Raw genomic sequence first — 14,011 nt, 5'->3', positions numbered from 1 at the left:
GTGAAAATATAGCTCAGTCCTAACACACAGGTCTTAACAATCAGATTGTTGAATTAGGTCACATTTACTCTAAGATAAATGAAAAGTAATGGAAGTAATGGTTTTCTAACTTGCATACAGTTTCTTTTCCAATTATGAAGCAACATATAGCAGAGAATCAGAAAGTATGGCTCTTTTTCAGAGTTTGCTCTAAAATGCAGCATATTTTTCTTTTATTTCAAAAGCTGTATTGAGAGAGCAATTGATCTTTCTATTCAAGTGCAACAAATGTATCAAGAATGAATGTGTAAATTTGTCAGCCCTGATGCATTACTGATACGAGCAATACAATAAGTAGATCTGTACTTTCTTGAGCAGAAAATTGCTCCACACCCAACTTCTTCAAATATTTTCCAAGGTCTTGCTTTTAATTTGACAAGCTAATTTGCCCTCATGCACTGCAAGAAACTGTTAGGAAATTAGCATTCAATAATTAAGAATTTTGTATGCATGGTAAGCCTGATGGGACTAAAGCAAAAAAAGACAGTGGCACAAAAGTGTTTAATGAACAAAGCATTTTCTCAAACCAGAATGAGCTCAGTGATGGTATTGTTTGATGAAAAAAGCCTCACAAGATTATAGTAATAGATATTCTCAAGTGGGATGACAGTTCTGTAAGAAGAGAGCATTAACCTCAGTGACTCTGTAGGTACACTTAAAAGTAATGGTAAATAGTAATGGTACACTTTAAAAATTGTAATAATGGTACATATCAGTAAAATGTACATAACAGTACATTGGAAAGTACTGTTAAGGAATGTAGATGATCCTGAGCTCACAAAATGTTTTTGTTGAAGGTTAGCCTGCAGCCAGAGGAATTTGCAATTCACTGAGAATCTCACATGGATAAATAGCAGATTACTAGCCTTTCTACATTTTTTTGTAAATTGGTTGAATTTGATAGTAGCTGAAGTCAGTCAAATTTTGTGGAATTTCTGTAATTCCCTCCAGCACAAATTGTCTGGAATAATTCCTATGATAATCCTAATAAACCTAAAAATCTCAGTCTCTGAGCAGAAACCCAGTGAACATGCACCAGCTTTCAGGGGCTTCATACAAGCCAGTGCAAGACCAGACCATTCATTCCCCAAGCTTCTTTTCTCCCCACATTCTTCTGCAGTACTCACTGATGTTCTCAGCAGCTCCATAAAATTATTCTGATCCTAACATTGATAGATTTGATATCTTACTAAGGGAATTTGAATCTTGCTTTCACACAAGAAACAGCCAGTCTTCTTACAGCCCCAGCATTAGTCACACATATGCATAACTTGCTTTGTTTTTCTGAATAACTCAGAACAGCATGAGGACAGAAGTTATGCTCATAACTGATGCAAATTTTTAAGAAGTTCAAGACTGGGTCATAGAACTTTAAATTATTTCTAGAAAAGGAGCAGAAGATTGCTGCAATTCTCATTAATATGAAATCCTAATATTTCTGTTAAAATATTTTCTATTATATCCTAAACCTGAAGATGGGGAAGCATTTTGAAGATTTTTAATCTAGGTGTAAACACAGTGATCAATTTAAGACACCTCACTCACACTATTAATATGCTAGATAAGAGTTTCTTACAATATCATTTGCTTTTCAAAATTTGAGATTCTTTTCACTAACTAGATGTTCACAATAACATCCTTTGCCGGAGTTGTGCTGTGTCTTCTGGAGCTTGGAGACTCTGTTCATTAACCACTGTGCAGGTTCCTGTGATATCCAATTTTGCAACACAGCTTGGACAAGACATCACAGTTAATATGGAAAGGATCACTGCCTGGACTGTTCTAAGACCTTCCTCTAAAGTCTCTCTCATGTACTGTTTATTACCAAATATATGACATTCCTAAGGTGTTTTTTTATAAATGCAGGAAGTAATTATCAAAGATACAGAGGACAGTTAAGTACTTAAATCTCATTGAGGGGAGGGATAGAAGACATACACTTGTTATATATACCTTAGGTAATACTTAATTTTGCTGATTAATTTGGAAAGAAGATGACAACATCTGTATTTCATTTCCATGTTTAAATTCACAGATGCACCTAAGACACCAAAATGACAATAGGTGTAATATAATAGCTAGAAAAATAGGTAGCAGTACAATTCTTTTCTTTAGAAATTTTTGCCACAATTCTTTTAAATACTAGTAATATTTTATTCTTCATTTATTGCATTAGAACAATAAGAAAAAGCCCACCTCAGTCTTTAATGAACCATTTGTAGCTAGAACTGCGCTTTCTGTGCCAGTTATAAGTCTTTCAAATCACAAGAGAGCTTAGTACAGATTTAATTCCTCATTTTTTGTTTATCCTGAGGGTGATAGCCATTGCAGTGGGTACTGCCACACTGTATTAGAGAGGTATTTACTCTGGGATTAAACTTCAGGGTTTTTCTGACAGAAGTATGCCACATTCAGTCCCGTTGCAGCCCAAAATTCTTTTCAGTTTGGTTTCCTTTACATCTGTTCATATCCATGTTTGAATTCAGAAAAATTCCTATTTGATTGCAGACAGGTGACACTCACCCTTGAAAGGGTTCCACAGATGCTTTGTGATGTTATTTATACATACACTAGACATTTTAAGAAACTTGACTCAGGCTTGTAGTCATCATTTTGTGTGTGATAGGCTGTCTCTCTCTCTTGTGGGTTCCTACACAAGACATTATAGACTTTCTGATTCCCAAATAAATGCCTCAAATGGTCATCTACCATAATTATTGGAATTTAATTGTATAATACAAAGAATGCAAGGGACATTCAAATTCAAATTTCAAATAAAACAGACTTTTCTGATAACAAATTAAAATGCATAGCAACACTGCATTAAATAAATTCTAATACAAAGTGGTTAGTAAGATAACTTTCATAATACATGTTGTGAAATGTGAAATACAGGTAGATGATGAATAGATGAATACATAACACAAATGAGAAAAATTAGAAAAACTAGGTTTGTTACTTAGACACAAGACTGCTTAAAAATTGCTGAGAGGGTGGTTACCACATAAGGCAAAAACTTTACCTGCTTTACCTGCATTCAGAGAAAGAGCTTCAAGAAGGTTTTGACATCTTCAGATAGGAACATTGCTGTATGAACCCATGTTCAAAGACAGAGGAATGCAGTCAGGGTCACAAACTTCTCATTGGTTGTCTCACTATAATATATTGTACCAAAAAACAATGAGATAATTTAACATCATGTCTACAGCATCATTTCTGCTCTACTTAGGTTATCATCTTGACACTCAGGCTGTTTCTTCCATTTCTTATTGTGTGTAAAGTCCCAAATTATATCTTTTTCACGCCTCTGAAATTTCCCACATTTTCCTTAACTAGCATTAATTTGCGAGTGTTATCTTTATTTGCTAAACTACTGATATTTTTATCCAGTTCTCTCTCTGTTGACTATTATGTATAGGTCTTTATATTATTTTGTGCTAACTACTATTTCTGTGCTACTGAAAGAGTCCTGAGTGAGCTGACCATCTTCCACTAATGGAAACAGTGGATTCTAAAATAGCTCAGGGTCGCTTCTCTAACCGTGTACGTCAGGATATATGCTTTGACTTTGAACATAGTAGAACTTCAGAGTCCTAATATGAAAGTTAAAGGGAATAAAAACCAAACATAATTTGGTTCTTAGTTTCTCAAGGGCTCTTAGGCCTCACAACAGCAGTTTCTGAGCCAAATAGATAAGTAAGCTTCCCCTGATGAAGCTAACTAGTTTTTCTAGTTAGATTTCTAAATGAATTTGTAATCAAAAAAGGATAGGATAGTACTATAACAGGATAGTTCCATTATCCAGCATTGCCCATTTTGCAATGCTTTTATGCGTTGCTACACATGGAACAGTGATCCTGCTATTTTGCACTATATCTTATCTTCTCTTTCAATGGCCTGAAATAAATCAACTGTTCTGCCTACAACAGATGAACAAATTGGACATTTTTTTCTGTCCCAAAAATGGTGTATTAGAAAATGCACAAATTCGGCCAACCCCAGTTTTATGAGTTTAGGATAATTTTTTTTATAGAAAAGATCTATAAACGGATTAGTAAAAATAACGATTGTGTAGTAGGTTCATTCTGTCTCATAGACTCTCTCAGTAGAATAATTTAGTGAGAAACAAGGTACTAGATTTCTTTACTTTCATGTCTGAGATAAACTTAATTTGTAGTTCCAAACTACAAATTACCAGAGAATGATATGTTCTAAGAAATTACTTGCTGGGTAACTTTTATCAAATATTTGAATGTTCATGAATCTATATTTTAGAAGCCGTATACCACCTACCCATTGTAGCCTAAATTGTTGACCTAGATAAAATTTTCTCAACTGGTCCCCTTCTTTCCTTATTTCAAGTATTAAAAAAAAAAAAGTGAAACAACAGAAACTGAGACCAAAGCATTTCAGGAATGTCAAAACTCAGGACTATTCTGTGGAAACAGGCAGCCCAGATTATCACACCTGACTCTAGGATAATTTTTAGGATGAATGTTAATCTCCTGTTTTGGAAGTATTAGATTTTTTCCTTTCATATAAGCTTCCAACCCACTGCATTACCATAGAGGTATCTATCTTCCACCATTTTTTTATGATCACTCTTAATTTCCTTTGTTCTCATTACAAGGGAAATAAATAAAACAAGGAATAAATAAATAAAATAAGTCAAGTATTTTTTAACGGAATCAACCAAGATTTTTAAATTAAAGTCTTTTGCACTTTATCAAATTTTCTTTTTCTCATTTTTCATTGAAATATAATGCAGAATTGTAGCCCCAGTCACTTTTACAAGCATAGTTCATCTTCTCATACAAAATATCTTTTTACATAGTATCACAAATTAAACGCAGCCTGGGAAGCTTCCCGGGCATTGTAAAACAATTGTGTGTGTTCCTAAAACAGTTGTGACGTTTCCTGGTGTGATTTCAGTCCATGCCCAGGAGCGCTGTCCAGAACAGTTCCCAGGCATGGTGCAGGAATTGGACTGTTCCAAAGGTTATTCCCAGCTGGCTATTTGTGTGCAGCCTCCTCCTTTTCAAGGTTGAGAGAGTTTGCTCCCTCAGGCATAGGCCATTGTGTGCCAGCAGTCTTCAGTGCCAAAGAACATTTCTGGGCACGGTTATTGTACTAGTGTGGACAGAATGATCACAATTGCCTTAATTGCTTTCCAGAAGTGCTAACCTGTGGGATCTCAGCACCTCAGGATGGAGGTGCAGAGTGGCCGAGAACACCCTTGGGGGGCTCGGGAGTCCTGGAATGTTGCCAGAAGTGTCTGGTGGCTGGACTTTGATCCAACACAGGAGACGACACCTGTATGAGGACTGGGAAGGTTTCACTGGGTGAATTGTGAAGGGATAAGTTAATTAGTGTGAAACACAGGGTTTAGGATTTTGGTACAGGGGGGTCTAAAGAAGTAAGATGGAGGAATTGGGGCGTGTCCTGTCCTTCTTCTTCTTCTTCTTCTTGGCCTCCATCTTCTGTGGTGATGGTGGCACTTTGGGATTGGTTATTACTAAAAGTGCACCGGTTAATAAGGGTAGAAGGTATTGGGGAAAAATTATAAATATTGTACACGTAACTTCGGGTATAAAGATAAGTGACCGCCCGGGGGGCTCTCAGTGTGCTCATGGCTGGCTTGCTGTGCAGACCTCTGTTGGGCTGAAAGAAAATCTTTTAGATAAACAATTAATAAACACCGAGACCGAGACAAGATCAGAAGTCTCTCCTCATCCTTTGAAGCGCCGGGCTCTTCAAGGCCATCCCTGGGCCTTTCCAGGCCACCTAGACAGCACAGAAAACTTACAAGTGGCGTCCCTGAGCTATCTCCGGACATAAATCATCAAAGAGAAATATGAAATCAGCACTAACCTCTTATAGTTGTACTCTTCAATATAAACTGAGCATCACTGAGATCATATTTGCCTCACAGCCTCCTAGATATCATTCTATAATGAAGCACCATGAATAAAGTCTCTTTTTTGGGCATATTTTAAATTTTACCTATTACTAAACACAAAACACTCATCAAAAAGTTTTTCTTTAAAGAAATCTGAAATTCATGTCTCTTCATAAATTTCGGATTATCTAAGATTAGAATGACCTCAAAAAAACTGCTCCATTTCCCAACATAGTCTTCAGATTTTTTTATAGCATATACATTTCTTAGTCTTTCCAGTTATGTAAACTCAGGAATTCTCTAACATGTTCTTGTAGAAGATATTCTTAGCTTAGGGAAATAAATGAAATTTTATGAATACGCTTCCTTAAATGTCATCTTTAGTTCCCTCTCTATTCAGATCTATTAACTCTTCCAATATCTGCATTATCATAACGCATTAATGAAATCACTGGATATCACAACAAATATCAATATGTACCATTAATTAGGAAACTTAGGAGCTCCTCCTGTTCTGCAATTCTTTTGTGATCTCTTTTGACGACTGGTCCTGCTCAATGCTGACTTCAGAATTGGGCTCACTTTTAGAATAAAAAATGAGACACAATTAAGATACTATTTTGGGAAACAAATAGCTTTCTAAACTTTAAGTTGCTTTGAACATAACCAGTAATAGGATGATTCATGTCCTTCCGTGTTTTGCCCTCTCTCTGAAGAGTTCACTGAGTTTTAACAGAGGGTGTTTTTCTTAGCCCTAATTCACATACTTTTATAAGCATATAAGCATTGGATTATGCAGAGTGAGTTTAGCACTCTGTGCCTCCTTTGCCTGTCATAGCTCCTGCTTCCTTTCAGTTCTTACTCTTTTTAGAGCTGTGAATGAGACACAGCAGGGGCAGTAACCCAGCAGTAACCAAGCCATTGCTGCAATTCTCCTTCTTGCAGCTCAGATGCTGCTGCCCACTAGTACTGAACCAGCCATGGTGCACACTGCATGATTACTGGGGTTCCTGTGTGATAACAGACACGTGAACAGTCCTTTTCATACAGTCTCCAGGCACTAGGTCATTTTTATCCTGCCACAAGGACTCTACTAATTTTTATCTACTGTTATCAGTGTGAGTTTTTTCAGAGGAACATCCCAGTAAAGAACCAGAATAAAAAGAGCATGGGCAATGTGTGAATGAGATCTGTGCCTTGATACACATCACCTGAGACTTGATGTTTTTCAATTTAATTCCCAGTTCTACCATTCATATGTCTGTGAGTTCTATGGGAAACACAGAAGCTGTGAAATAGTGCATGCTCATCTGGTTTTCAGAAAATCTGGGCTTAATTCTAGATTCTGTTACAAATTATGTGTTATCTCAGCTGATCATTCCATGTCTCCTATGTTCTGTTTCCTTATCTCTAAAGTGGAAAAAAGAAACATTTTCTCCAAAGACAGCTTTCATACTTTTATTTTTAAAATGAGACTAAATCAATGGATATGCAACAATAACTGTAATTCTGAGATAGTGTCAGCTGCATGTCCAAAGATAGAAAATAGTTCAGACACTCATGTTAGAAAGAAGAGCTAAATTGTGGTTTTTAGGATCACTAAACAGAATGTAAAGTACATCCACTAGTACTTCAGAGCTGTTTGCATCAAACCCTGAGAAATTACTTGTGTGCCAAAGATGCAGCAATGCCAACGGATCAGAATTCTCTGCTAACTTCTGTTGCTATTAGCTCTTTATACCCACTCTGTGCAGGTACAAATGCACAAAGTCAAAGCAGTGGCAACTGTAATCTAGTATGAGGGACTAATCTCAGTGTGGTTCCTTCCCAGACAACACATTTGATGTAAATTTCTGCTGATTCTGTTGGAAATGCCAGTACCATAATCTCATAAATTTGACTCTAGGGTCCTCCTCTTACACTATCTTTTTCCTTCTAACTGTTCAAAACAGAGCCTTTAGCAAAAGCATATTTTTTATTCTTTATCTGCTTTTCAGCATGTTTCCTTTATTGTTGTAACTGACATTAAGTTTATAGAAAATATCCTCCTATTCTTCTTTAATCAGAACTCTGCCAAGTCTCACTTTAACCACAATTTTATCTTTTTCTTTCTTGTGGAATTGAAAATAAAACTTACTTCTTTTATCCCACTTTTATTCTTAGCCTCTTGCAGCAGAAGGAGTTCCCTGTGGGAGTCTTTATTTTCCACTGCCTATTTAAATGTTGTGTCAGAGTTACAAAAATTGAGGCTTATGCATGTTCAGTCATTCTCTGAAAAATAACAGCTTGGATTTTTACATATTTTCCTTCTATGTTTATTTGATATTTCAGGAGTATTTTACACAACAGGTAGCTATATTTTTCCAAGCTTTCCATCCCATAAAGTTGTGGAACCATTGTCAGGCTGAAGATTGACTGCTGAACTTTGTTCCACTCTGATCATCCTTATCGTTACCTGAATGTTTTAAATTTTGAGCAGAGAATGATGTTTTAACAGTGGTGAAATTCAGTGTTACATCAACTATTAATTACGCCTTTGTAACATTCAAATTCTTCATAAACATTAGAGTAGTACAGGCTGATTTTAGTTTCAAATCCTTGTATTCAGCAAGTCAGATATTTTTATTTTACAAGAGCAAGATGGTAGCAAGTCCTCTTCCAACTAATCAAATTGTCCTCCTACTCTGAAGTACAGTTTAATTAAGCAATATTTAAGTAAAATATAAGTACAGAGAACATATTTATGCTAGAATTCAGATATATGATTAGGAGTACTGAGCTAAGTGATAAGTACCAATGCTATTCAAATACCGTAAAAATGCATACCATAGTCACTTACATTGACACTTCACATGAACTCCATAAGCATTTTGAGCTGTGATTAAGTTCTGCATTTGAAAGTGGAAAATAACAAAGGAAGGAAAATTCAGTCTTTCCCCAAACACCACAGTGTGGCAAGAAAGTGATATTTGAAGCGTGAAGGAACCAAATTGGAGCCTTCTCTGTGGTAAAAGGAGGCGAAACCAGACCAAGCACAAAGATAAACATTTTTTCCTCCAAAAATCACTCTATGATTAGAGTTATTTTTCAGTTGGACCAACACAAAGTTCCAGTATTTTTTAATTATTATATTTATATTTATTTTTTACTTTCTATCTCACCTTGGAAAGAAATTTCACTTTAAAATGTTCTAATTCTTCTTTTAGTAATTCAAACATCCTAGCAACTGTCTTAATCCTTTCATAATTTGATGGTCCTTCCTTAATGGTTGAATTCAGAAAAGAGTTCTGCCTCTTCAATTTTCTGTCTAATTTTCCAGATTAACCTTTTATTTAGCTGAGTTAATAAACCTTTTAAATGAGCTAAATCATTACATGGTATTTACAAAATCATTTCAGATTTCTGGAATGCCTTTCATTTCCAAAAATCTGCTCTTTACATACTTTTTCAGAGCCAAAAAATACTAGGAAATTATTGGTTTAAATTATATGAGCTATGCATTTCAATGCTTTTGATTGTCATACTCCAGCTCAACCTAATGCAAAGGTTTTTCCATCCAGACTTTGCCCCTTTTCTTCCTAATAATTTTCCATTAAGTTTCTATATTTAACACGTTAAACCCTTTTCTGCATTCAGGTTATCTTATTTATTATTAGTGTTATTATCATCATCATCATCAACATCATCATCATCATTAATCCTCATTGAACTCTTTTTAAGAAAAGTAGCAGAGCATTTCATGTCCTTCACTGAGTGGAAACTTCGAGTATTCTCTGCCAAATAAAGGTAAAGGGATTTTGGTAAATAGGATGGCATCTTCAGCTCCTTTCTTTCAGTTCCCTGAATGGATTCTGACAGCTTTCTTCTTACTCAGACTGAGCTGCATTAGTTGTGCCATTAGTCGAGTTGCATTAGTAGCTATATGTGTAGAGACATTCATTTTCCATTTCCTCCATGAACCAGTACTCCAGAGTTCCACACAAACCCTGAAATTCCTTGCATTTCATAAATGTCCCTATTTTCATTTCCTAGAACATCTTTATTATTGCTTTCCTAGGAGCTGAATTTGGGCATCACTTGAAAATGAAGTTGTTATGAAATAGCCGTGTTGACAGATGGCATAAACAGCGCAGCAAATCAAATCTGCTCCAATGTTTTAATGGCAACAGGGAATTATCACCATGCCACTAAATTAAGGTCTTAAAAATGCAGTCAGTAACGCGGGTGCTGCACTGAAATGACAGTTTCCAGAGCTCTAACTCAACGAGGCAGCAACAGTAGCTTCTGCTGCAGACATGCAGTGATTTATGCCTCAAAGGAAGTTCACAAACAGGTTTTCCAGGAGACTATCTCATTCCTGATAAAGCTCTTTCTGATAATATTGTTTGGACTCACTATGCATCAGTGGAAAATGTTAAATAAGCAGTGCCCAGGGTTTAATGTATTTTTTTCGAGGCAGAGTCTTCTCAAGACTACCTCACATGTTTGAAAGAGCCATTCCAAGTCCTTGAGTGTTACATGCAATTTTTGGTGGTTGGTTAATTCCTGGTGAAAAAAAATTAACCCCAAAAACGTTACTCACCCCTGTAATTCATTAGTTTGTAAGAAAAGACTTAAGAACTGTAAGTGAGTGCACCTGGGATACATTTTTATTCATTTAATCTTTGGAGCCTTAAGTTTCACACCATTTATATATAAGATAAAATCTAGGTTTGTTTAATCCCTACTAGCTCTAAGTACACTGGGTTGAATTAGCATAGATATGCAACAGCAGTAACTGCCTCAAGTGGAGGAATTGATGGAGTGGCTTGATTTCATGTCTAAATATTTGGTTTGGTTTTCTCATGTACTGAATATCCTCAAAACCATTTGAGCCAAAGCAGTATGAATAAAATGTGATGGATTTATGTTTTCAGTACATCTGAAAAATCAGTCTAGTCCTGTTTATAGGCAGAGAAATTGCTAATGAAGATCTTCAAATTTTAAAGAAATGTAGGGGAGACTTAAAAAAAAAGTTCTATTCATACCTGGAATACCATGTTATCATTTCTTTCTGCTTAGTAAAGGTCTTCTGGTTCTTTCAAACATTCACAGAGACAGAACACCACAGAGATGGAGAAGCAGCACTGAGCTCCCAACATAGCACTGATTCACTCACAGTTCAGCAAGAAAACACTTTTCAAGTGGTCTTTATTCATAGAATTTTTTGGGTTTGAAGGGACCTTTAAAGATTACTCTGAGCAGCCCCACTGGCATGGGCAGGAACATCTTGCAGTAGATGCAAGGATGCACAAAGCACCATTCGACCTGACCTTGAACACTTCCAACGATGGGACATGCACAATTTCTCTTGACAGTCTATTCTAGTGACTCACCAGCATCACTGTGAAAATCTTCTTCCTTAAATCCAATATTATTCTATTCTCTTTCATTTAAAACTATTACTCATGTTCTGTCACTACTTTGATGGAAGGTCTCCCTCCATCTTTCTTATAAGCTCCCTTTAAGTGTGGAAAGCCTGTAGAGGGTTTTCCTGAAGCCTTCTCTTCTCCAGGCTGAGCAGCCCCAATTCCCTCAGCCTGTCTTCATAAGAGAGGTGCTCCAGCCCTGTGATCAACTTTGTGGCTCTCTGGACCGCTCCAGCACGCCAGTGTCCTTCCTATGTTAGGGGCCTCATGCATTGGGAAGGAGATATAATAAACGTATTTCTCTGAAATACATTTCTGGTTTGAACATTCCTCTCTTAACAGCAATGGGTGTTTGGAGAAGCCAGTTGCTATAGTGTGTGAAAATTGGCACCAGTTACTATTGGGGTATTTCTTTTAGTAATATTGCAAACGATGGAATGTGGTATGCAATGCAGGTGTAACAAGAAAGTGAACATTTTTCTCAAAATCTTTTCTCAAAGACATTGTAGATTCTGCTCAGAATAATTATATGGAGATTTTTCTTACCCAAGTGTGTTGTTAACATTGTTTACATCTTCTTGTAACATCCTCTCCTTCTGTAAAAATAATTATGGTGTTCCATTTTTCCAAATGAACTGCTCCCTTGCTTGAAGTAGGTAGTACTTGACATGTCTTGTCATCTTTCAATTCTTTGTAAACAAAAAAAAAGGACTCTGAAATACAGCTAACCACAACCATGGCCTTATTTTTTTGCCTAGTCTTATTAAAAGACAGCAAAAAGCTGTTTTTTATACATTCAGGTAAGTTATGACCATGGCTGCCAAATGACATCACCCTGTCTCATAACAAAATACTCCAGGAAATGAATGCAGAAACCAAAACAAACTCTCCAAAATAAAAAACATCCTAGTTGGCAAGAATCTCCTTCAAAGATGAGCACTGTGTTCTAGTTATTTGCTTGCCTATTCAAAAATGCTTTCTGTTTGTGATGCTACCTGTTGTCTAGGAAACACAAACTTACTCTACAGTCACTGATAATACTCTGGAGAGATGCAGATTTCCAGGGTAATCATTACATTAAAGTGTTACAAGTTTCTTAAAAATTTGTTTGTTACATACAGCAAAAGACAAGGGATATTGCAAACAGGTTATTAAACTCACCTAATTTGATAAGAAATATGCATGCAATTTAAGTTTTCTGAATCTAGAGAAGAGGGAGAATCAGCTGTACAGTGTTTTCTATTTGTCACAGAGAGTGTTCAGAGCAGCTGTGAACATTGATCAAATAGTTATATGTGTATCTTGATGTCTGTGAGCACTTTGCCTGATAAACCCAGTGACTGGTTCACCACATCCTTTGTGGGATTAAATTTTCCTGGCTAAGAATTCTGGACAATAATAATTAAACTAATTTACATCAATATGTAAATTAAACATCAAACTTAAAAATCCTATGGGTCAGTGACATCTTAAGAATAATTATCCAGTGGAAGGTAGATATTCCTATCTAAAAATGATAAATAAATTTTAAAAACTAAAAGTCTCATTCATTGAAACACCTTTCACTAAAGTGGATTAAAGGAGTTTCTCATATTGTAAGCAAAAGCATCTTGAATAAAAATGATACCATATAAAACATATGGATTTTAAATCACATAATTTACTTATTCTTTCTGTCACTCTCTTCTGTTCCTCTCCCTTCCTTTATTCTTTTTGTTTTCCTCCTATTTCCATCTGGACAACTTCTATCTATTTCATCATTTAAAGATGCTCCAGTGGATTTGATCGTCACCGGCAAGATTGGGTAGACAGTGGCTGCCCAGAAGAGGTATGTGAGTAGTTTACATCCTCAGCCCATCAGAGACAATTTATGTAGTTGTGGTGTTTTTGTTTAAATTATTCAGATCATAAAGCATGGTTTCAAGGCCAAAGAAATACTATATTTATCTTTCAGGGGAAATCCATAAGGCATAACAAAGAAGAATAACCTGAGCAGTTTCACTCCCCATTTGAGGGAATAAAATGGACAAAAATTAAAATTTTATCTTTGGGAAAATACTTTAATTAAACAATACCCAAAAAAACCCAGAAAGCCTCCTCCAAAACAATGTCCCTGTGCCAATTTTCTTTTAGATCTCTGACTTTTGCCAGAAAAGGTGAAGATACAGTTATTTTCCTTATTTCAGAAAACCCTTTGCAAGAGTAGCCTCAAGTGAAAAACAGACATTTCATTTTGGTTTTGAAATCTGGCCAAATCATTTAATAAACAAGAAATTACACAGATGAATTCAAAGACATAAAATAAAAATAATAATTGAAATAAAAATTTAAAAGTCCTCACACAACCAGCCTACATGGCATTTTGATTTCTTCTCATGGAGATGCAGTGAGAGGACAAAAAAGTTATCTGACTGTGGTAGTGGTGGGCTGTCAAACAGGGACCATAACTCTCCTCTGAAAGTTATCTGGGGTACTTCTAAACCAGAGAAGTTAATTTTCAATAAACATTTATAAATATAATGATGATGATTTTTGATGATGATGATAATGATGATGACTTTCCAGTTTAAAAGCCTCTTTACAGCTGTTTTTGGTTTGGGGTTTTTTTCATTTTCCTTTTTTATTTTTTCCATGTTGGGCTTGTGGTAATAGGAACAAATTAATT

The 14,011-nt window shown here is 35.8% G+C and overlaps 1 protein-coding gene across 1 annotated transcript in view; it reads left to right on the top strand.

Moving 5' to 3' along the window:
• The window catches only part of PLXDC2 (plexin domain containing 2), a 258,828-nt gene that overhangs the window by 208,634 nt on the left and 36,183 nt on the right, over positions 1-14,011 (top strand). Inside the window, exon 10 of the mRNA XM_059467961.1 lies at positions 13,114-13,174. Within this exon, the coding sequence (XP_059323944.1) occupies positions 13,114-13,174 (61 nt within the window). The remainder of the gene's footprint in view (positions 1-13,113; positions 13,175-14,011) is intronic.

Source organism: Ammospiza nelsoni, chromosome 1 (genome assembly GCF_027579445.1).
Source record: "Ammospiza nelsoni isolate bAmmNel1 chromosome 1, bAmmNel1.pri, whole genome shotgun sequence".
In the NCBI taxonomy this organism is placed as follows: domain Eukaryota; kingdom Metazoa; phylum Chordata; class Aves; order Passeriformes; family Passerellidae; genus Ammospiza; species Ammospiza nelsoni.
This window is presented reverse-complemented; position numbering and strand designations above follow the sequence as displayed.